Here is a 24,171-nt window from a genome sequence, read left to right as displayed (position 1 = left end):
GTGATGCATACCTCACAAACACAAGACATATACATATTCATATATATATATATATATATATATATATATATATATACAACATATACAGGATGTGACGCACAACTTTAACCTACCTTACACTGTCTGGGAAGGACAAAAGGAGGGATGTTCACATACTCTTCAATAGTCCATATTGATATTTCATATTGTATTTTTTATTCATGTATGTTGCGGGTGTCTTAGCCATAAAAAAAAATACCTGTCAAATTCAATTTAGTTATTTGATGTGGTTTGAAGTTAAAAGTGGTCATGAATAAACAAAATTGAGCTCCATTAAAACTTAGTTATTCTGTGAAAAACACAGTGATGGCTAGATAGAATGTTAATCACTATATTGCCAAATAATATGAAGAATCCTCTGTTAATATAATAACCCAGGACAACTTTGTTGCTTTACACAGTCTCAGTAAAACACTAATATTTTGCACTGAAAATGTCAAATTTCCTCTGTAACAGTGGACCACTGCAATATCTCTAAAAATAAATGATAAATACCGAAATGACTCTGACCGTCTGTGCCTTGCAGTCAAGCAGAGGGAGCCACTGCTCCTCACTATTAAGACAAGTAAGCTGAAATTGCTGGGTTGCTTTATTAGGAAGACCTCACGGTGGCGCTGTTTCACTCCAGTCACATCCAAGCGAAAAGAAACCCTACTATAATAAGGACTTTGTTCCATCAGAGATTGCATTATTCTTTGTGAGTTGTGTTTTTAATTTTCCTTGTTGTCAACATGATGTAATTTTGAATGTGTTCAGTTCTTTGATGTCTTTGACAAGAAGTACCTAGTACCTTTAACCTGATGAAGATTTTATATATTGAGATGACTATTTCAACCATATATTCGAAGGCATCTGTCAGTGTTGTTGATGGGAATTGAAACACAGGCTTACATCCATTCTGACTAGGGTCACGTATGCTGGAGCCTATCTCAGCTGTATTTTGGGCGAGAGTCATAGGGAAACGGGCACGGACATACAAACTCCACACAGAGAGATGCAGAGCGGAGAATCAAACCCAAGTTTTCCCAATCTCCTGACTGTGTGACCAACGTGTGGCCTGTGTGGCATCATATATTTATTTTATTATCAAGTATCATGTATTATCATGTATTTTTGCGAATCCGATCACTTATAAGAGACTTGTTGTTTTTTCAGCAGTGTTTTACTACCTTCACGCCCTTTTGATATAACATCTTTCCATTGCTTGATCAGGAGTGGCAGCATGTTCAACACAGTAAGTTATAAACCAAAGTCTATTGGATAAGACAAGGATAATACAGGAATTCCTGTCTTTTAAAGGCATACTTATTCTCTTGTTCATCATTGTCAGTGTATTCTATTTTTATAGTGTGCACATGACAGCATCAGATGTTTGATTTTACACAAAGCCTCCTACTGTGCAAATGAAGGAACTTGGCTACAAAAGTAAATAAACATTGTCTGTTATTTACACTCTGATATTACGGAATCTATTCTAATGAAAACAATTTTATGTACAGTTAAAGCCAAAGTTCCGAGTTAATGTGATTTAATGACACAAGAAAGGATAAAAAGGCAGTAAAATGTATTATTACAGATATTATAAAAATGTATGATTAAAGATATTATAGCCAAAACATGTATTGTACACTATGACTGTCTACATAATGTCTTATCATACCATATCATACACAAAGCTACTGCACTACTCTACTCATGCTTGAGCTGGATTGTGCTTGTCACTGCCGTCCTTCCACAGAAAGGTAAGGCCTGCATTTTTGGAGAACAGCAAGTCAAATACATTAAATATATTTTTATTGCCTGCTGAATGAATGAATTGGATTGCCAAGATAGAGGATTATACAGCATATCCAAGCTCACCAAAGGGTGATGAGAGTTTTACAACAAAGTATCACAACTTTTGTATTTCATATGCAAATAAAAAGAGCACAGATGTTTTTCAATATTATTCTTTGCTTATTATCGTTTTCATGAGCAAAATGTAAAGCATAAAAAAAACAGATTCAAAGGAATCTGCTCCTGACCAGCCATGAAACAAAAATAAACGAGCAGAGATCATTTGTGTGAAGCTCTTTAATTAGGGGGGAGGAGAAGTGCCTCAGTGGGAAGAACTCATTATCACGGACAAGTGCTTCTGCAGAATGCTTCTGATGAAAAACACCATTAAAAAAAAAGACCAAGCTCCCACTGGGTTTGGCTATTGTACGTCTTTTGTCTCGACACCGCAATGTACGCTAGTGACCCAATATGGACCGGTGCCATGTAGCCCTGCTCACAATGTCCGACTCTCACGATTCCCCACCCACAAATGTGAGAGAAAACAACAGCGTGAAAGAAGTTGATGAGCTTCGCTTCTATGTTTAGTCAAATATTTCGGAGTGTCTTTATTGCCGCTGTGCTCATGGAGGAGGTTTGCTGACACGTCATTGCATTGTTAATCATTTATATTTACAACCGTTAGAGTGTTATCACTTGAAGTAACAAGAGCCAAAGGTCCCCTCAGATCATCGGAGGGAGGAAAGCCTTCTGCGTACGTCGCCAGGTAAGTCTCACTTCAGTATTCTGGATTTATATGCGCGGCACATGGAATAAGATTAAAGCCTTTGGAATTCTTACTTTTAGCTCAGGCACGAACTGATAACTGAACATCACCAGGTAAGAAACTATTCAATGGATACCACATATCGACTCTGATGGGAAAAGTATCAAACCTTGACAGTACTGGCATCACTACTATTGACAAAACATTAAAAATAGCAGCGGTTTAGAAATACAAACGGTGGCTCCAAAGGGTTTACTCATCAACAAAAACAGCATCATCAACAATGGTAAAGGTCCATGAGGAATCACAGCTTTGTGTCGTCTCAGGCAAACTATTTTCGCAATACGAAATACGCCACGACAATACGAACAAACCCTAGTTCCCAGGCATCATGGTGATGCTGGTGTTTCAGGTGGCTGGTAAGGTTTATGTTTTTTTTTTCTCTTCACAGAATGTTTGCGTCACGTTTGGTGTAACCAGCATGCAAAATGTCTTCCTATGAAACAGTGAATGTTTATCTATAAGTTATGACAGGCTGTTAACGTCACAGGCATTAAAAAGAAGGAGTGCTTGATGTGCTCACCCTTACAGTACTGATAATCTCGCCTTGTTGGCGCGTTAAAAAAAAATATTGGTTATCCGATCTACTTTTAAATGTTATCCTTATTACGTCATAATTCCTCAAAAAGTCCGATATTTATCGTGTTATCACATCTGAGCTCAACCCCACCCAGCTATGACGCACGTGTGTTACCGAATAGGTTGTGATAGCTGAACACGCCCTATGTCCATTTTTTTAGCTCAAAATAGTTAGGGAAATAATGATTGGATTCATGGAGGATTTACTTATGTTTACGGCGGCGACAGTGGTCGCTTTCTCACCAAGCTTTTCATATTGCTGTTCGAATAAAACTACCATAAAGAATAAGCACTGAGAATTACATTTTCAGCTCATCAGGGCATTTGATGCCGCTGGAATTGAATCCTTTGTCTATAGTGGTCACTTGTTCGGTGCTAAGTGAATTTCTGCAAAGTTCTATTGCTTATTTTTCATATGTGTTTTCATAGCTTAGCAGAGAAAACCTGTTTAATTATTTATTAGAGACCTCTAGACATGAACTAACACCCCTATAGTCACCTTTACACGCCTTTTACCCAATATAGTAGACATTTATGATTTTGTGTCTTGCTATAAATGTATTCCATTCAGTAGCAGAGTGACGGACAGGAAGTGTTGCCAATCGTTCAGCTTGGCGTGATTTATGGTCTTAACAATAGACTGTGTTTTTATTAGGCATTATTGCGCCTGTTGTAAGATCATTAAAACGTGCTGTTCCTGCGATCATGGCAGGATTAATGGTACAGTAGATGGACGGAAGAGGATTTATCCGAATCCGAACTCATATTTCAGGAAGTTTACTGTGATTGTATTTTGCAGTTATGGAGGGCATCCCTAGAGGCTTCCTGCTGTTGTGTCTCATCAGCCTAACTCGTGGTGTGTATCGGTGTTAGCAAGTTATTTATCGTAGCAATACAACACATACTATAACTTGTACTTTATAACTGTATATTTTTCAGCAAACAACAGTCCCACAATCAGCACTGTGCTCGCTAAAGTGTGCGAAGACACGCCTGTAGGTACGTGTTTCGTTAACATCATCATTCATTATTGCTATTATGTATTGCTAACGGCAACATCTCCACAGATTCCTTTGCGTTCAAAATTGAAGCAACAGATAAGGAGAATGATCCACTGACATATTCGCTTGATGGGGACAATGCCATATACTTCACTGTTGACCGTAATACAGGAGATGTATTCGTTGCAAGGAAGCTTGACCGAGAAGTATGACAATAACAATCACATCTGGTTTCATGTCATTTATTACAATATAATAATTATATATAACCTTTTCTCCAGGTTAGCGATTTATTGCCACTTGGAGTTAGGGTTTCAGATGGCCCCAATGATGTAAGTAAATTTAAAATATTGTTATTTTTTTTATTTTATCATATTCATGGAGTATATTGTACACTGTGTTTCAGACACCAGGAGAAATAAATGTACTTTTAATGGACGCCAATGACAATAGACCCAACTTTGTGGAGTCTAGTACTGACTTTAAAGTGCCAGAGGTATGTTTGACATCTTTTATTGGCTGACTACATTGTGAATAACAGAAATGAGCACTTAGTGTGTGTCGGTCTCTAAGATAGATACTGCACGGTGGCTTGTGTGATGACTCTTTGGAGTCCTTGGTGAGAGCAGACTTGCTCGTACGCAGGATGCTCTCCTTGGCTTCCTAAATTGCTAATGTTTTCACTGCTAACATCGGTTGTGGCTATGTGTTTTGCGTTGATGTGGAAGGCTAAAATGGAACAACCAAACTCCTTCTTACGAAGAACTTTCCCATTCACTTGACCTTGAACTCTCACATGCTCTTTCATTTTCACCGCTCCTCACCTTGCCCTCCCAACTAGAGTGGTAGCTTACCAAACACTATGACAGCCAATCAATGTCCACTTCAGGGTGTGATTTACCATTGTTTTTTCCATCCCCACCTACTCTATCACAGAAGCCCAACAGATAAAAAAGATTACAGATTAATAAGTACATGACTGTAATTAATTAGTCACAATCAATGGATTAATTTGACATTTTATAATTATTAATCATTTATTTTTTTTTTATCCGTTTCTTAGAATACCCCAACAGGTACTTCTCTATTTAAAGTACAGGCCACAGATGATGACATTTCATATGCTGGTCAAGTTAGATACAGCATTGATGATGTGAGTATACTCTGCAAATCTTAGTACATTTACCTTATAGGGGAAAATCGGTATCGAACCTATACTTACTATATTTGACATTCAGTGAATGGTGAATGCTGTTTTCCAGGTTACTCCAAGTCATGGATCCAGCCTGTTTCATATTGTTCCCACAACTGGTGAAGTCCAATTGAAAGGGGCCCTAAATTACACCGGACTGAGTTCTTACTATCGACTGAAGATCAATGCAACGGTGAGTACGTGAAATAGGCTGTTCATCAGCTGATATAACCTTTTGGTGAGGGGTGTATATATATGTAGTGTCTTGTTAAATTAATTGTCCATTCCAGGATGGAGGGGGAAAATGTTTCCACAGTGATGTTAAATATTTATCCAATATTGCTTTTTACTTCATTAACGTCGAGGATGTCCCTGATCTCAACCCCACATTTCTGGGCCTCCCGTACATCACAAATGTAGAGGAGAATTCGCCGGTGGTGAGTTCCTTCTCATGAGCATTTTGCAATGGAAAAAAAATGTTTTTTTTTCTCTTGTATTGCATTCAAGAACTGAAATGATGAAATATGTATTTTCTTTGATAGGACACATCTGTCTTTACAGCGACAGCCATTGACCCAGACATAGACATCAATGACAGGATCATCTACAGCATTGAAGGTAACATTAGTAACATCTTTACTCTTCGCTGTCAATCAATCGCCTTATGTGTATTTCCCCTTCATGATTGGCAGACTCCACTGCAGATGGTCTCTTTAAAATCTCAAGCGAGACCGGCATTATACATGTAATGTCAACAATTGACAGAGAAGTTATTGGTGATGCTGTTACCATGACGATCAAGGTATATATTATTTGTGCTTTAAAGTTATGAGAATATACTGCAGCCTATTTTAGAATCTTAATATGTCAATATACCCAGTCATATTAAATTGTCTGTGCGTTATATAACGTTTTGCCATGCTTTGGGACTTCAGGCCACTGAGTCACAGCTAAACATTTTTGGAGTATTCGCCAGCACCACAGCAAAAGTGCAGATCGGCATCACTGACGTCAATGACAACAAGCCAGAGTTTTACAAGTGTGAAGGCTCAGGAGAGGAGAACACCTGTACCAAAGCTAGTCACTTCACAGGGGACATAGCCGAGCACCTACTGGCAAGTGTGCCCATAAACATGATGGTCAAGGACCTGGATAAGGTAAAAAAAAAAAAAGTAAACAATCTACTGTACAGTATTTGTCACCCAGAATTTTGTTTATGGTCAAATAAAAATCAATTATGTCCTGTAACAGACTAAAAGCATTGAACTAACATTGGCGGGAGAAGACAAGGACGTATTTGCTGTTGAACCCCAGTTTACCATGTTGGATAGCGTTGTTCAACTTGTGGTCAAACAACCTCAGAAACTGGATTACGAAGACAAACAGCAAATGGTTGTACAGGTAAGACTAGTAAAGAAACGACTTAAGATTTTGCAGTTTGAAGTGAACAATGTACTTTTCTTTTGCCTTTTATTGAATTTTCTGAGCAGACTTAACTTTAATAATAATATGTTTTATTTACAGTTGTGAGTACACAAATTGAGTCATAGCGTTTATTTTGTCACAACGCAGGTGATCGCCAGCGATCCAGAACAAAGTACCTTTGTGTCCACTGCCACAGTTACTGTCATGATTACAGACACCAATGACAACAGCCCAATATTCCCAAAGGGTACATACTTAGACTTGAAGGTACCCGAACACTCTCCTGCTGGAACTCCAGTGGATACGATCACTGTAAGTCATTTGAGCTGCAACTCAATCGGAACCCTTAGAGCAGGGGTGGGCAAACTTTTTGATTCGTGGGCCGTGTTGAGTTAACAAAATTGTCCGGGGGGGCCAGAATATATATTTCACACACACTATTTTACGCTTATAATTCCAACAGTCCACATTTTAATTTTATTTTAAGTGTCATACTATCAGTTATATGTTCTCAATTCCCTTTTTTTCAGGAGCACTTTTAACATCAAACATCAACAATTTGCCAAATAGAATTTTACATAAATAAAAAAAAATTACTGAATAAGACAACCGACTTGCAAGTCATGTTGCCAGCTTGTATGTTAAAGGAATAATACTGGCGGGCCGGATTCAAACGCTTGGCGGGCCGCATGTGGCCCCCGGGCCGCAGTTTGCCCACCCCTGCCTTAGAGTAACAGAGCAATGTACTAAAAAGAGCACGCTTGTTTCCAGGCAACTGATCTTGATACAATGGACCAAGGCAACATCACCTACATGCTTCTTCCGGAAAGCATGTACGTCTCCTTATCAACCGCGCTTCAGTCACATTGTTGCTTTTTTTTTTTTTTTTTTTTACCACATCATTCTATTTTTGTGTGTTTCAGACGGATATATTTTGATGTGAATCCACATACGGGGGAGCTTTATGTGAAAAATGAGACGCTGTTGGATCGTGAAGTTAGATATTTGTACTCGGCCACTTTGCAGGCCAAAGACTCAGGTGGCAACGTGGGCACCGCGTATCTGGAGTTCGTTTTGACGGACATCAATGACCAACATCCGGTCATCAATAGAGAATATTATCAGGAGTTTGTAGAAGAGGGAGCAGAGCTTATACTTCAAATAGAGGTAAACAACATCAAGATTTCTTGGAGCAAGTGGGGCAATGCCCCAGCAGAGAACGATGTATGGGTTAAAAAAAAAAAGCCTATTTCTGTCTGTTTTCCTCCACTTTGTACAGGCGACTGATGCCGATGAGTCAGACACAGTAAACAGTGAAATCATGTATACAATAATAACGAGCAAGTACAGCGACTACTTCATAATGGACCCTGATACTGGTGTACTGAGAAATCGAGTTGAACTGGACCGCGAGGCTTTGGATGCAGCTTTGAAGGGGAGGATTGAGCTCACTGTTACTGCCACGGACAAGGGTATACCTCCACTGTCCACCACAGTCAGTGTGATCATCAATGTGGAGGTATGTCTGCACCAGGTTGAGTTTTGTTGGTGTTGATGTTGTAAGTCCTTATGAACATTAATGGTTGATTTTTATACATTCCAGGATGTCAATGATAATGCACCAGAATTTAAAAACGCCTCATACAAGTTCAGTGTCAAAGAAGGGGAAAAAGGTGAGCATGACTTTTTACATTTTGAGTGTTCTTGATGGAAAGATCTAAATGGACTGCAATTTCAGGAGCATCTGTGGGATCTGTGCTCGCTGAAGATTTGGATCAAACAACAGACTTCAATCGTATATCCTACCGAATCGTTGATGGGACTTTTGGCAGGTTTATCATCCGCACCTCTTCAGAAGACCAAGGTTACATTGGAAACATCATCGTGGACCCAGACGTTGAGCTGGACTATGAGAGCGCTCAAATAACTTACATGCTACGTGTAGAAGCCACAGATCTGAAGCAGAAAAAAGCAGTAGTGATGGTGGAGGTGGACGTGTTGGACGTGAATGATGAAACGCCCGAGTTTGAGCAATCGATGACTTTTTCAGTAAAGGAAAACAGCACTCTTGATGAGGCTGTCGGGACAGTTATAGCGAATGATAAAGATGGAAACCACTCTCTGATCTACAAGATGGATTCCCTCAAATGCAGATGCAATGGCTCTCTGTCACCTTGTGAATGGTTCATGCTGGAGCAAAGGACAGGGGAAGTCACGGTCAACCCCGAACATACGCTGGATTATGAGCTCTGCGACCAGGCGCAGATGGAGGTTCAGGTGATCGATGAGTATACTGAGAAGGGGGACAACAACAGTACAGGTTTGCTGACAAACATTAACATCACAAATGCCAGCAAGTCCAAATCATCCTTCCTTGTGACTTTCTTTGACATATTTCAGGAAAAGTGGTGATCAACATTGAAGACATCAATGACAATGCACCAGAATTCATCTTCTCGGATTCCATATTTGGTGAGATATTGCATGTTATGAAGCAAATATAGTAATACAATGGAACCTTGGTTAGTGTGTTTTGCAAATCAAAAATGTAGCTTCGGATTCCTTACATAGAGAAATATGGGTGTATAAGCACACTGGTGTATATTCAATTGGAGGATAAGCAGCATGGCAACGTGAAGGGTGGCACCTCTGTCCACCAGAGGAACCCAAAGGGAGGCTGACGTTGCGTAGACACAATGCATTATGAAAAACTTAAACAAAAACATTTTTTTCATTTGAAACTCATATTGCTACATATATGTATATTTGTCAGGTACACCTTTTGAGTGTTAAGTTGCTGTATGATGAGTTTAGTGTTCATCATAAGATGACACAGTGAGTCATTGTTTTGGTTGACAAGGTTGTTGTGAGTACACTGATAGTTTGTGAAAGCGGTACCGTTTTTTCACAGACTGCGTTCAACCAAAAAGTTAAATGACTTCAATGATCAATGAAGAGTTCTCAAACGAGTCAAGCTAATGTTATCATATTGTATTGCATATTGTAATCCAACAGTTTTTGTTTTATTGGAAACACATTTTTCGTTTGGCTGGTTTGTTTGTAGTTTTTTTGATAAAAAAAAACATACATTGAAAAAGGACAGATTATTTCCTTGTTTGCATCTTCAAACAGATTATTACATTCATTCATTCATTCATTCATTTTCTACCGCTTTTTCCTCACGAGGGTCGCGGGGGGTGCTGGAGCCTATCCCAGCTGTCTTCGGGCGAGAGGCAGGGTACACCCTGGACTGGTCGCCAGCCAATCACAGGGCACATATAGACAGACAACCATTCACACTCACATTCATACCTATGGACAATTTGGAGTCGCCATTTAACCTAGCATGTTTTTGGAATGTGGGAGGAAACCGGAGTACCCGGAGAAAACCCACACATGCACGGGGAGAACATGCAAACTCCACACAGAGATGCCCGAGGGTGGAATTGAACCCTGGTCTCCTAGCTGTGAGGTCTGCGCGCTAACAACTAGACCGCCGTGCTGCCCAGATTATTACAATAATATTTAAATAATAAAGCCTTACAGATCACTTACACACATACACAGTAGCTGTATAATAAACGATAAACATGGCTACTTCTGATCAATCCTTGCCAATTTCAGATTTAAACCACGCCCACATTTGGTTTATGCCCCACCCACCCATAATTTAAATGGGTGAACATACAGATACAGATAGTGGTGTACTCGCTCATCCCAAGTTCACAGAATGTGTTCACAGTTGCACATAATAACACTCGCACCTACTTCCTGTCACCAACAAAAACTGGAAGTTGAATCTATTCATAGAAAATAAATCAAGATTGTCCTTCTTCCTTATTCAGTTGTGGTGTCAGAGAGTGCAAACAAGGGGACGTCGGTTGGGGGTGTCACTGTGAGTATGAAGGAAATTCAAATGAGCACAATGACAGTATGAGGACATTCTGCTCTTCCTTTTTTAACAGGCAAGAGACCGTGACACCGGAATCAATGCGCAGATTGAGTTTAAAGTAGCTGAAGTGAAATTTGAAGACACCAACAATCATACAAGTGTCACCAAGCTTCTGTTTGAGGCAGTCACCACACAGCAAAAGGATGAATACATTGGCATCATTCAGTGAGAATATCTTTTCTCCGTGTCTCACTTCATAATGAGCATGTTTGGATCTTCATACAAACATGTGTATTTATCTCCTGGATACAGAACCACTGGGGGTCTTGATGAGAAAGTGAAAGGGAAATATTTAGTAACAGTGTCCGCAACTGACACCGGCGGCCTCGCCACCACCACCACACTGGAGGTGAGAATGGAAGCATGCGACAGGAAAATATGTACTAAACCTTGTTAAAATCTTATTTTGATATTGCAGATTTTCACTGTTGATCAATCGTATAAAGTTGAACTTCAATTTAGAAAAACTAAAGCGGAAGTGGAACAAAATGAACCTGCCATCATCAGGTATGTGGACATAAAAATGTGAATTTTTGACACATTTTTGACGTTCTCCACCTCCTTCAAGCCCGCCTGCTGGCTAGATGTTGACGTTCTCCTCCAATTTTGGATCAACAAAAAGCAACTGTTGTAATTATTAGATTATATTGCAACAACTGCCATTGTTCATAGGTGACATAATCCAGATTTAGTAATAAATAAATAGTAAAATAATAGTAAATAAAAGTAAAAAAAATAGTAAAATAATAAATATAATAATAATAATAAAACGGCAAATAATAAATTAAGCATTATTAGAGCCCTGTAGACATGACAAAACATGACTATAGTCACATTTATACTTTTTTTATTTACAACATATTGCGCAACTGCAGGGTCTTGATACACATGCTAACTCGCAAACTAGAGAGCTAGCGACCTAAACGGTAGCCTTCAAGTTATTTCCTTTAAACTTAAATAGCCAAAAACTTACCACTTCCACACGGATAGGGAGGATAACTATTAACAGTTATTTAACCTTTAACATGAACATTAATCAAACGTAATAATTTTTTCTGGGTACATGATACCATACAGCATCCATATCAAACTTTCATATCAAGGCGGGGGCCTCAAACTAGTGTCCAGCGGGCCACATTTGGCCCGCGGGCCACATGTTTGAGACCCCTGGTTTAAAGTATAGAAAACATACTCACTGCTAATGAATGAAGATGATAAATGATAAAAAATAGAGGCTCATGCTTCTGTAGTCAAACTTTTGCAACCCTTGCAAACAATATGTTGCATTCAAAGGCTGCGAAACAAAGTGCCATGATCAATGATGTGTTTGTGTTTGTGAAAAAAATGACTATTTCTAAAACGTTGACCAAATATCTACCATCTTGCCGGCATGAATGCTGAATTCTGAATGTGAGGGGGATCCACTTTACATGCATATAAACAAATAGTTTTCGTTTGTTTTGATTGACATTTATCATTGTAATAGCATTTTAAATGAATGTTTTTAGCTATTCTGATGTGCCCAAGTCTTCTCATTTCTCCAGGGCACTTACTTCTGCCACCAAAGCTATCGTTGAAGTTGTTGAAATCCGTGAGGACACTTCAGAAGAATCCAGGTGAGTTTTTTTTTTTTTTAATGAACACATCTCATTAAAGTTCATAACCAATTATATGCTGTAGGGGGTGCAAGTGCTCCTTTAAAGATGTTGAGGGTATAATGTTATTAAATCATACTGAAAAAAATGTCTTGTAATACACTCACAGGGCTGCAGTCGGCAGTGTCATGGTGGCATATTTTGTTTATCCCAATGGGACGGCTATAATGTCAGATGAAGTGCAAGTGATGATTTCCATTCCCCAGCACGCTCTTGCATTGGAGCAGTTAGGCCTCATGTACATTGTAAGTATGGATTTTATTTTATGAGATGTTTTTCCAGCTAATTTTTTGTTTATCTGTTCTCTCTGTTTTGCTCCAAAACAAGTCCTATTTTCAGGGAAAAACTTTCCCTGGAGCCTATCCCAACTGACTCTGGACTATACAATTCCATCTTAAATTAATGGGATAAATCTTTCCGTTTTTTTCCAGGCTGGTTCCTCAGGGGAGCCTCCAAAGTCTGACCCATTCATGTACCCCTTGATCGGCATCGTTACAGGTCTCATCATTGTTCTGATTGTTCTCATCACGTCACTGGTTTGCACTCGCAGGAAGTAAGGACTTTGAAAGGTTCCAGTGTAGACCATTGCAGGCCATTATGTTAATCGTCTTGTTTCACACTCCAGTTACAGAAGGAAGCTCAAGGCAGCAAAAGCCATGAATTCTGCAACCATGGTGGCATCTGACAACCTCAAAAGCGGCCCCGTGGTGCCCGGGACCAACAAGTACACCATGGAGGGGTCAGAAGATGTCAATCAATAACTCGATCTTGACATATAAGCCTTATTCTTGACTCAATGTCATCATTTTTCACCGGCAGGGCAAACCCTGTGCTCAACCTCAACATCGACACGACCATGGTCCTGGACATAGACGAAGAAAGTTCAGATGTTGATAAAGTCAGGTAAACAGCACCTTCCACTGAGACGCCAATCATATTTATACATATCATATTTATAGAATAATATAAAATATAGTCGGTTCCCCATTGACAGGGTGTGTCCACTTGGGAATCCTTTTTTTTGTTATGTAATGGCCAAGGCACACCTCTATGTGGTGCTGTAAACAGATACTGGGCATGCCCAGAACACCTTCCCAGGGAGGCGACTTAAATACTTAGAAAGGTGGAGCCGGGAACAAGTCAACATATTACAGCAGGTGTGGGCAAACTACGGCCCGGGGGCCACATGCAGCTCACCAAGCGTTTGAATCCGGCCCCAAGTATTTCAACTTTTAACATACAAACTAGCAACATGACGGATGTCTTATTTAGTTAAAAAACAAAAACAAAACTGTAAAATTAAATGATATAGCAGGGTTCTACATTAAAAACAAAAATGACTCCTTAAGGTGAGAACTACTTGCCCGAACTTTCCCCATGTAAAATGAAAACACTGCCATAATGATATCATCTAATTTTGGTGGCATCACATGATAATCTCAAATAAAGATGAAATAATTATCATTTCTTGTGGTTGTTTTCCTACATAGATCATGACGTTGCATGGAAATCTGGATTTTCAAGAGAGCCTTTTATAAGTTGTGCACCACAATGAAACATTATTGAATAGACACATTTGTGTACTAGTAAAGTGTTTTTAATCCAGAAAAAAATGCTCAATGGTCAAACAATAATTTGTGAAGCAAAGGTGAGAAAAATACGATGTTTAAAGTGCTCCTGAAAAAAGGGACAGGAGAACATACAGCTGATAGTGTAACACTTTTACAGATAAAATTAGACAAATAATTCAAGGAAAATTACAAGCATAAAATAGTGTGTGTGTTAAATATATGTTCTGGCCCCCGGACAATTTTGTTAACTCAATGCGGCCCACGAGTCAAAAATATTTTTTGACAAAACATTTTCTGCTGTTTTTCTCCAAGCCTTGACTCCCTGGACTATAGCGACTACATGAACACATCTGACAAGGACACAAAACCCGTTATGGTAAATCTACACTTTGCAAGCTCCCTTCCTTTTTCTCGTGTAGCATCCTACTGATCTAATAAGAAATGCTTCTCATCAGCAGATGGTCCAGGGTGAAGAGGAAGACAATGGCCCACCAGAGTACATTGAGCCTCTGGGTGCTGCTCTGGCTCACCGGAGCCAAAAGAAAGGCTCGGACGATCATCGAGTGGGTATCAGCAACCCTGCATTCAACACGACAGACCTATGATATCACGATAGACGTTGACCAGAGGCCTCGGACACATGTGACCTCTTTGCAATCAGATAACCAAATCCACAATCTTAACTTGATGGTGTTGGATGAAGACCTCACAGCTTCCAAAAGTTTGGATATGGCTGAGATTCTTCTGAGGATGTTTTAGAAAATCAGGACAAAATGAACTAACTCGTGTTAGTATTCATTTAGAGGAAAAACAGCACTAAATGTCACTGTGCCAAAATGCATTTATTTAAATATTTTTGTTAAATAATGGTTCTCTCAGTGTTTTTTTTTATGGTTTTTGCGAATGCCGTTGAAATAAAACAATCAAGGTGTGATTTCAGTGGTTTAATTTTATGCCGTTGACTGTTTTATTTCCAAGCCATGATGTTGGCGCATCATATAAACATCATTGTCCAAATACTTCTGGAATTAATTGGGAGAATAGAATATAGAATAAATAGAATAAATAGAATATTCTGCATTGTTTTCACCTTTTTCTTTTAATGTGTCACCCAATTTACATGGTTAACAAATTCCAAATAAAGAAATCTGAACTACAATATAAATTAATACCTTTCCACAAAATAAAAATCATGTAAATAAGTGAATAAATAATAATAATAATAATGATAGTAATAAAAAAATCAATACAACATTCAACACCAAACAATCAAAACCACACAATTTGCACACAATACAAATCTACTACTACAATCAACAGTTATACGATATGCACCAATGTTTTACAAAAAAATAACTATGCAAAATACCTATTGTATACACAACTATATACAAAACAACAAACAAAAATGATATTTATTATCATTAGTGGGAATGTGAAATTGGCTTTAAATGTGAATCAGTGAGTGTTTCCATTTTAAGAATTAATAATAATTTTAATATGTTATTGAAGTTGACTAATGGGCCAGCTGGCTCTGCTCCCATGTTTAGCTTATTAACATATTGTGTAGCATTTCTTTCATCCATGTTTGGTTTCATCCTTTCCCTGCATCTCCAAAACAAATATCATCTGGCTGCAGTACAACTGTGATAGTGAGATGCCGGTGTCACAGTACCTGCAAAACTGTATTTGCTGTCACTTAATCAACAGGATAAAAAGAAGGTGAAAACAAATGGTTTGTGCACACTGCAATTGCTTTATTTTTTTGTCCGTATGTGAGAAAGCAATCATTTGAAAACTGTTTTTCTTTGAAATGAACTGTTGTATGTATAATAGCGACGCACAATGCACACAATTTCGGTGATGCTGGCCTTAAACATAAAGAGAACAGTGTATTGCATTGTTGGATGACATGAGATTGTATGTCTGTCTTTTTGCATCTTTGTGTTCCGTGAGTTCTTTTACAAGTAGCACAGAAAAGATTTGGTCACACCGAAATGAATGTATAAAAGTGCAATAAATTATTCAACGTAAATGTGATTCTAATTGTCTGCACACCAACAATTCTGAAAACTAAACTACATTTAAGATTCACTTTATTACAACCAAAAACTGCTGTGAGAATAACAGAAAACATTAACATAGCTGAAGTCATCGTTTTATGATTTTGTGCTTTTGTGCTTTACTTTTCCACAAAACAAGTCAGAAAATGGTGCCAAATTGAAAAGCAGAATACCAGACCACGTACAAAAGCCTGCACTGACATTTACATCCATTTGTATTTCATATCCCTCACGACATGACCTCTTGATTTTACTCATCGACCTCAGGGCCGTGACTCTCTGATGCACCTCCATCCATGCAGCTTGTTAGCAACCAGGAGACAGGGAACTTGTTGCCATGGTTTCATGCTCATGTCTGAAGTGCTTCAACAAAAAAAGCAGATAAAAGTGACAATTGAAAGATCACGGTAGGAAGGCGGGCATTAAAAGGAGAATAGCTAACAATGACATCAATAAGTAATGTGAGTTAATAATCGCATGGCATTAAAAAAAAAGTTTGACATCAGCCTATCATCCATTCTCACGATGACGTTTGTCACATGATTGCTATACGGGACAACCAGTCTGACATTAATTTTGTTTACATCATGTTGCACATCGCTTGTGCAGGCTATGGCGTCTCTGATGTGACGGCCGCGGCTTTAACAATAACTAACAATTTAATTATTCTAAGAGTTGCTAAGTTTGACACTAAGAAGGGAAGAAGCATAAAGTAAGAAGTTAAAAGCATCCGAATGGGAGGATAAAGTTTTTTTCCACTGGCAAGTTAAGGTACTGCAGCGACTTAACTTGTTTTGAAACGTCAATTCAGGGTACTGTCAAGTTAAAAGAGTCATTTTCAGGATGGTAGTACTAGCGTTGCTTCTACATCACACACGTAGTATAAAAGGCAACAATATACACGTGAAGTGTACATTATGTTAAGGGGAAAAGTGTTTGTAACTCCAATATCATCATACATCTCTCAATAATTACCAGTTCCTTTTAAAAAAAATTCAACATGGTGACTAATTACATTAATGAAGGAGAAATACATAATATGCAATTCCATTACTCTTTTTTGGTACTGTCTCACTTCCTTGAGTCATATTGCATCAATAGCGGAACTATAACTAATTACTAACTATAACTAATTACTTCTTTAACGTCACTTTCCCGGTTATGGAACTTATTGTGACATATGCACATATGTCTTGAAGTACAATATCTTAATGAGTCATTAAATATACATTACTTACACATATTAGTATGGCAAAGCAGATGCTAACATTTTGGCTAGCAACTAGCAAGGAACTGACCAGCGAAGCTAGCAAACAAATACTGTGCTATTTTTTTTCTATTTCACAACCTATCAATTTTGAGTATGAATGACTTAAAAAGAAAATATTACTGGGAACTCAGCAGTGAACATACGTAAGTACGCTAAATTACAGTAGTTAATGAGGACCGAACTAAGCTAACATGAACTCTCTAAATGTATTTCCTTCATTAGTTCCTGTTTGTAGTTTTCATTCGAAATTGTTGTGAATGGCTATAAATGATATACTGTTGGATATGCTGTATGAATGTTGATTGTTTCATTGATTGCATTTTATTGATTTTATATTTGTAAACGACTTTCTGCAGAAGAAGATGGAAAGTAGCTGTGGCTAAATCTGTTGTACAGCATGTCGTCTTTTTGTAAGGATTAATATGCTCGCACAATGTCCTTGTTAAATGCGAATAAACTAAATTAAAACAAAGTAAAAATACTGACGAAGCAACCGCAAAGCTTATGAGGACCTGGTTATTTTTCACAACCTTTTCTGTAAACACAATCAAAGAGCTAGCGTAGTTTTACTTTATGTTTGGTTCACTTCGGTTTCATGGCAGCGACAGTACCCCCCCTTATGTTAGTCAAATACATTGTTTTGAAAATAGACTCGGAAGTCAACCGGAATCACGGAACAGATTGTGTTTTTGGGGCGAAATTCTGCAGAGCAAAAAAGGGCTAAAACACGATGTATGGTAAGTTTAACTTATGTGTTTGTGAGTGACACAGGACAAAGCCGGCCCCCAAAAATCAAGTGTCACAGGGCGTGTTAGCGCCTTGTGACACTTCGGCATCATGTAGTCCTTTTCTGTGTGACATGGCTCATGATACGTCACTCTGTGGTGTGCGCTCGAGAGCAACAATGCGGCTGTTGCATGTTCTCCATCAGATGCCGAAAAGGGTTTCTTCTGTTCCGGCCCACCTTCTCATCTTGCTCTCCCCTCTTGGCCGCACGGCTTCCGCCCCCCTGGGTGGCCTCGGGGGTCAGAGGTATGGCCGAGGGGTTGAGCGGAGGAGGGGGAGGCAACGAGGGCTTCTGCTTCTTCACCTGTTTCTCCAGGTGTTTCTGGATGGCTGAGCCCAGAACGGCCACTTCCACCACAGCCCCGTACACCTCCCACGTCATGCCCTTCTCGTCCCAGCTCACCTCCTGCACCACCTCCTCGCTCTTCTCCTTGCAGTCGTGGTCCTCCTCAGTGTCATCCGCTAATTTCTCCTCAGCTGCTTCTTCTTCTTTTTCCTCAAGTTGTTCTTGCTTTTCTTCCTCCTCCTCTTCCGCGATGTTCTCCCCGATGCTAGGCTCTTTTCTGATCTCGGGAAAAGTTGTGACGGTGGGCGTTCTTGGCGTCATTGGTGCCGTAGCGACAGAGCGATACTCCACTTGTTGACCCACTTGCATCTCTGCGTCTTTTCTTATGCTAGAACTTGGGAAGTGGAAGGCGTGATCCCCCTCAGGTGGGGTCATCGGGCTGGTGGCCACTGAGTGACACTGCACCACTTCCAGACTCACTTGGGTGCGAATATTGTGGCAGCCGACAGGCGCTGGAGATTCAGGGACAAGAGGAGGCTTTGGGACATCCTTCTCCTCCAGTTGGTTAAGTTTGATGTTTGGCTTTGAATGTATTTGGTCTCCTTCTTGGATTTTGTTATGTGGACATTTTATGCTTGTGTCATCAGGACCTTCTTGACTTTCCTCAATCTTGACCATGTCTGTCTCTACAGGAGAACAGGCTGACTCCTGCTGCTCTTTGCCTTGAGTGTTGTCATAGTGGGTCACCAGGATTGTAATGTCTTGGTCCATACTTCCCATCTGTTGTTGCTTACACCGCTTGTTATTATCTTCCAAGCGTGGCTCAGCAGCAGAACAGGTGGAGCTTTCCGGAGAAGTGGTAGCTTCTGCTGAACTTCTTGTTGTCTTTGCACTCCCAGTAAGTACTGGGAACGCTGTGATCGAGGGCGTCTTTGGAGTCATCGGAGATGTGGCCACTGAGCAGAACTCCACTTGCTGACCCACCTGAAGTTCAGCATCTTTACTATCAGAACATCCCACTGTGCTGGATTTCATCAAGGAGCTTGGGAAGATGAAGGAATGGCCCCCCTCAGGTGGGGTCATGGGGCTGGTGGCTGTTGAGTGACATTGGACCACCTCCAAGCTGACCTGCGTGCACATATGGTGCTGCCCAAAAGGTGCCGGGGAATTCGGGTCGGAGGGGTCCACAGTTGATGGCAAAGGAGACAAGACTTTATCCTCGGACATGTTTGTATCATTTGCACAGTTGAGGAGCCTCTCAGGATTCACGGGTACCGCATCGGTCCGGTCACCATGCCTCCCGGACTGAGCTTGATCTTTTGTTTCCTCCAAGCTTTCATCATCAGCATGGCTTTCATTATGGATCAGTTCTGTCTGCCCGCCGCCTTCACTTGATGATTCTTGATTGGTGCTCACGACTGGTTCCTCAAGGATAGAGTCGCCATTTGAACGCTCTCCGTCCTCTTTGTCAAAACCTTGCGTCTCGTTCTTCAGACTTCCCATTTTGTCCCTGATTGAAAGTAGAAGATATTCCTGTGAGGATAAAGACATCAACATTCATCAATATTGTTTGAAGCAAAAATGTAAACATGATAAGAAGAACAACAAAAAAACAATACTAACAATTATAGAATGAGTATAGTTTTTTTTAATTTTAGATTTATTATACTTATATTATTGCTAACATGTGGAATGGTTAAAATAATTGTAAAATGGGATCTACTATGCTCATTTTTCGACCCTTTGTATTGAGTTGTGGACTCCTATAGAGCAGCTACACACAATAACCTGCACAGAAAACTTCTGCACCTATTCCAGCTGTATTTCCTTTGATTTGCACTTCCTGCCAAAATGATCTGTTTTATTTATTCCACCCACAGCCCACTCCACTGTGATTGGTCACACGCTCAAACTACTTCCTGACGATGAACCATAAGGAAGTCTACCCCTCTGTGACATCACAAAGGGGCTGTTTTACCGCGCCTTTTTGAAACCAAGCGTTTTGAGCCATCCCAAACTTCTTTCAGGGCTCACTTCCAAATGTGCAAACCTCATTATCTGAAACTTTGGCAACATTCTAATGACATTTATAGGTCAGAAAAGTGGAAAAAGCATAATAGGTCCCCTTTAAATTATATTAATTAAAACATTGCACGTAGAATATAAAGCTTTTATAACAGTGGAGGTTTGAGCCTGTCACGGTTGCTTATGTGCGACCCCAGGATGCAGAGAACAGGACCAAAATGCAGGTCGCAGCAACTGGCAACAGCAACTGGCCAAACCAACCAAACAAATGACAACGAGCCGACAAAGGTGTGTGAAACGAGTAAAGAGTGAGAGAACGGAAAGGAACAACAAAGGAAGTGGCTACAAAATAAGGGCATGGAAACAGAAACTGAGGCATAGAAGGAAACTAAACAAGCTGTTTAGTTTTCACGGAGGCCGAGTCCCACATCGTGACAAGAAGAGGTGTATTGAAATTGGAACAGTCACTAGATAAATAGTGTTTACTGTGAAGGTTCTGGTGTATACTAGACTGTTTGCTTGATTATCCACCACATGGCATTGTCTTATATGATAACCCTGATATGCAAATAGTTTTAAAGTATTAAGTGCATGCACCAGAATAAAGTCTATTACATTCTAATGTCAAAATAATTAAAAAAAAAGCACAACACGATAAAACAAACAGCAGGAGACGTACCTGAGCGCTCTAATCAGACTGATGAAGTCCCGTCAAGTCCTTTAGTTATATTCAGGTCAAACATGGTCCAAACTTGATATTGATGGACACTGAAATGTGTGGCGTTCTTTCCCTGCTCTTGACTGCTGTGCTGGTTCCAGGGTTGTCTCTAGAAGAATCTGTCTGAGGCAATCGTCGCTCTTTAAAACCGTGGCTGCTGTGCCTGTTGAAAAGCTTCACATTTTCCAGTTTCCCTGGAAACCACGCTTGGGCTCTGATAGTGAGTGGCAATGTGAGGGCAAAAAATCTATGTTCAGCGCTCATCTGATCATCTTTACAATGTACTAATTAACCCATGATAGTGACACGAGGGCAGCTGTCTTGAGGGGGGGAAACAATGTTAATAGTTGAAATACTGAAAGATGCTTAAAGTGGAGATAAAACCATCACAGGGGATGTTGAGGAATGCAGAAGATGAAGACATCTCATTAACACTGAATTAATGTGTGCATGGAAACATCTCAAAGAATCTCAAAAGAACGATAAATAAATTTGAAGTAAAATATATGGTATTGGTGAATGTGTTGTGTTGCACAGAAAAGGAGCACAGAGCCTGAAGGAGGCTGAAGGAAGCCACCCACACAGAAACACTTGTGCACCACAATGCCTTTCATGCTCTCCCATTTAGAAGAACTAAATGTGCTCACTTGGTCTAGATGTTCATGAATGTTATTTGAGGGTCTTCCAGGTCCTGATGGACAGCAGTAGTAGGCTGCGGCATGGCCGGAACACCGTGTGCTGACACAAGTATTCTCACCACTAATTCAAAGGCCTCCGCCAATGGCTAACCCCCACAGAGTTCTGTTGCCTAGCAACCGTGTAGTGTGATGGAAGGAGGTGTGTTGAAGAGGGCCAAGGTGTACGGTGAAATCAACACACTCCAGTCAGCCTGCCAAAGGCCGTCTTATCGGCAAGTGTTTGTAATGTTTCATCACTGAGGGCTCTCCGTAGCCTTTGTGCAAACATAAAGAGCAGGGGGGGGGGCTGCTTTCGATTTTTATTTCCCAAAATAGTCACACATTTGTTATGGTTAGAAAACATGCAGAATGAAGTGAGAGCGGTGGGGGGGAAAGGCATTTTTTTTTTTTTTTGGAATGTTACAACTGTTACAGATCCCATAGCAGCATGTTTACTTAACTAAAACCTGCTGCTGCTGATGCATGATGATCCCGGGATCAGCAAGAAGAATGAAGGGATCATTTTGTGTCCAGTTTCTGTCCAAACTCCTTAATGGCGTCGGTGGCCTTGTCGGCAGCTTTTCCTATGGCTGCTTGACTCTGTTTGCTGGCCTCTTGAGCGACTGCACCAAAGTCAGACAGAAAAAGGAAATCATTCATAATTAGCACTTCAAATATTAGATATGTGTGACCAAAGAGCTATGTTAGCGTTATCGTAAAATATTGAATGTAACACTGTGTCAGTCAGTGGGATCGAGTGGCCACCCTACGCATTGCTGACTCACTGTCTGTGCATTTTTGATTACGTGTGACTGCTAAATAAGCCGCCATGGGGCCAATAAAAGTAAAAATTATGTGAAACTTTCTTTTGCTCATTTTAAATTATAATTGTTTTGTGTGTGAGAATAGAATGTATGTTTGGGGTGTCAGCACATAAATATTCAGTCGAAACTTTTGAGTTCAAAAATTATGTCATTATTTGAAGCTGTTTTGTGAATAGCCTTTTAATACTAATAATGTTATGAAAAAAAGAAGACACTGAATAGAATAAACACCTTTCAGGTCTCAGTGAATTCTTCCTGACCTCATTAGCATCCATCATTCATTTCTGCTTCATTTAAGCGTGACTCATTTTCATTATATGTTTTTAATAACTGTTTTCTTTCTAAAGGTTAAACTTGAATGAATCATACAACCCACTATTATTCAACCTGGACATATTCAAAGGAAATGTATAATGTGGTATGAGTATCATCTGGATGTAAATGACACACGGATGTGGTTAGTTACAGGTTATGCCACGAAAGTAAATAGTTTGGCTTCTCAACATAAGATGCGTTCAAAGACTAATACATTTGCATCATAAAAATTGGCCATCTTCTGTCATGTTGTTTAACTAGAGTATGTGTTCCACAGTGGAAGAAGATCATCTTCACGTACACAAGAATGGACAGGCGCAGTGTTACGATGGGCACGCAACTAAACAGAACTACAAGTGGGCTCACGGGACCGATTGGAGGTTGGTGATGAGGGGTAAGGCACCATTGATGCACTACAATGCTGACAGGGATGTCGTCATGTCGAAAACTCTGAACTATCCCTTTAACGGTAATTTGACTGGATGCAGCATGTGGGTTCAAATGCAGTAGTATGGCATCAAACCTGCACATTTCAGTTAGTGTGTGTTGGAGTGCAGAATAAATACTGCAGTCCTGTACTGTGTGTATTGGATTGGAATTACTACTTTATCCTCACGAGAGTCGCGGGCGTGATGGGGACTGGTCGCCAGCCAATCACAGGGCACATATAGACAAACAACCATTCACACTCACATTCATACTTATGGACAATTTGGAGTCGGCAATTAACCTAGCATGTTTGTAATATTTTGCTTTTCTCTCGTATAACTAAATAAGATACCATATAGTCTAACAATGCAGTTCAATGACATTATGAACGACTATTACATTGTGTGTACATGTGTGTAGGTGTGCTTGGTACCTGCGTTAGCTGTTTCTTTGGAGGAGTCTGCCACCTGCTGCACAGCCTCTTGAGCTGCCTGCACTGAAAATAGATCAGTCACATCACTATTAGGGAAGCCAGAGGTCTAGATATATAGATATATATTTGAATATATATATATATACCTGCAGTGTCTGTGACCCCTTTTACTGCAGAGTGGCCGCTGCCTTTGAGGCCCTCAAAGGACTTCTTCAACGAGGCCATGGCTCCTCTCTCTGTCCCTGCATGGGTCTAATCGGAGGGTAGCCGGCACCACTGTTTAATACCCTCGGTCTGAGCCCGACACTGGTGAGCCTGCACGTTCCAGC

The 24,171-nt window shown here is 39.9% G+C and overlaps 2 protein-coding genes across 11 annotated transcripts; one reads left to right on the top strand and one right to left on the bottom strand.

The window, feature by feature from the left end:
- Positions 1 to 683: 683 nt before the first annotated feature.
- Positions 684 to 14,950, top strand: cdhr2 (cadherin related family member 2). 8 transcript variants are annotated; one of them, XM_058062896.1, is made up of 33 exons: positions 684 to 1,273; positions 2,501 to 2,581; positions 2,662 to 2,694; positions 4,020 to 4,076; positions 4,160 to 4,219; positions 4,288 to 4,427; positions 4,503 to 4,553; positions 4,628 to 4,717; positions 5,285 to 5,374; positions 5,484 to 5,606; positions 5,704 to 5,850; positions 5,956 to 6,031; positions 6,106 to 6,215; positions 6,349 to 6,570; positions 6,665 to 6,814; positions 6,986 to 7,150; positions 7,610 to 7,671; positions 7,762 to 8,005; positions 8,118 to 8,357; positions 8,442 to 8,511; positions 8,577 to 9,158; positions 9,239 to 9,310; positions 10,684 to 10,733; positions 10,804 to 10,955; positions 11,043 to 11,139; positions 11,209 to 11,297; positions 12,335 to 12,406; positions 12,555 to 12,690; positions 12,877 to 12,998; positions 13,071 to 13,184; positions 13,265 to 13,348; positions 14,329 to 14,392; positions 14,472 to 14,950. In XM_058062896.1, the coding sequence occupies exons 4-33, from the start codon at positions 4,022 to 4,024 to the stop codon at positions 14,619 to 14,621; spliced, it is 3,879 nt and encodes a 1,292-aa protein (XP_057918879.1). In that variant the 5' UTR covers positions 684 to 1,273; positions 2,501 to 2,581; positions 2,662 to 2,694; positions 4,020 to 4,021; the 3' UTR covers positions 14,622 to 14,950. The 8 variants fall into 8 exon arrangements, with proteins under 8 accessions (XP_057918879.1, XP_057918881.1, XP_057918880.1 ...); XM_058062898.1 differs by lacking the exon at positions 2,662 to 2,694; XM_058062893.1 differs by lacking the exon at positions 684 to 1,273 and having other exon boundaries at positions 1,287 to 2,581.
- A 146-nt stretch (positions 14,951 to 15,096) lies between these two features.
- Positions 15,097 to 21,574, bottom strand: LOC131110141 (G protein-regulated inducer of neurite outgrowth 1). Of its 3 annotated transcripts, XM_058062903.1 has the most exons (3): positions 21,126 to 21,551; positions 18,539 to 19,954; positions 15,097 to 16,442 (listed from the first exon to the last, which is right to left on the bottom strand). In XM_058062903.1, the coding sequence occupies exons 2-3, from the start codon at positions 19,922 to 19,924 to the stop codon at positions 16,386 to 16,388; spliced, it is 1,443 nt and encodes a 480-aa protein (XP_057918886.1). In that variant the 5' UTR covers positions 19,925 to 19,954; positions 21,126 to 21,551; the 3' UTR covers positions 15,097 to 16,385. The 3 variants fall into 3 exon arrangements, with proteins under 3 accessions (XP_057918886.1, XP_057918885.1, XP_057918884.1); XM_058062902.1 differs by having other exon boundaries at positions 15,097 to 19,931; positions 21,126 to 21,574; XM_058062901.1 differs by having other exon boundaries at positions 15,097 to 19,954; positions 21,126 to 21,564.
- Positions 21,575 to 24,171: the final 2,597 nt, after the last annotated feature.

This window comes from Doryrhamphus excisus, chromosome 23, assembly GCF_030265055.1.
Source record: "Doryrhamphus excisus isolate RoL2022-K1 chromosome 23, RoL_Dexc_1.0, whole genome shotgun sequence".
Classification (NCBI taxonomy): Eukaryota; Metazoa; Chordata; class Actinopteri; order Syngnathiformes; family Syngnathidae; genus Doryrhamphus; species Doryrhamphus excisus.
This window is presented reverse-complemented; position numbering and strand designations above follow the sequence as displayed.

What these genes read in the sequence shown, in the direction of transcription:
- cdhr2 (XM_058062897.1), top strand. Translation starts at nt 4,022, where the DNA reads ATGGAGGGCATCCCTAGAGGCTTCCTGCTGTTGTGTCTCATCAGCCTA. An exon ending in GACACTTCAGAAGAATCCAG is followed by an intron (nt 12,407 to 12,554) that starts GTGAGTTTTTTT and finishes ATACACTCACAG; the next exon opens with GGCTGCAGTCGGCAGTGTCA. An exon ending in CTGGTTTGCACTCGCAGGAA is followed by an intron (nt 12,999 to 13,070) that starts GTAAGGACTTTG and finishes TTCACACTCCAG; the next exon opens with TTACAGAAGGAAGCTCAAGG.
- LOC131110141 (XM_058062902.1), bottom strand. Translation starts at nt 19,924, where the DNA reads ATGGGAAGTCTGAAGAACGAGACGCAAGGTTTTGACAAAGAGGACGGA.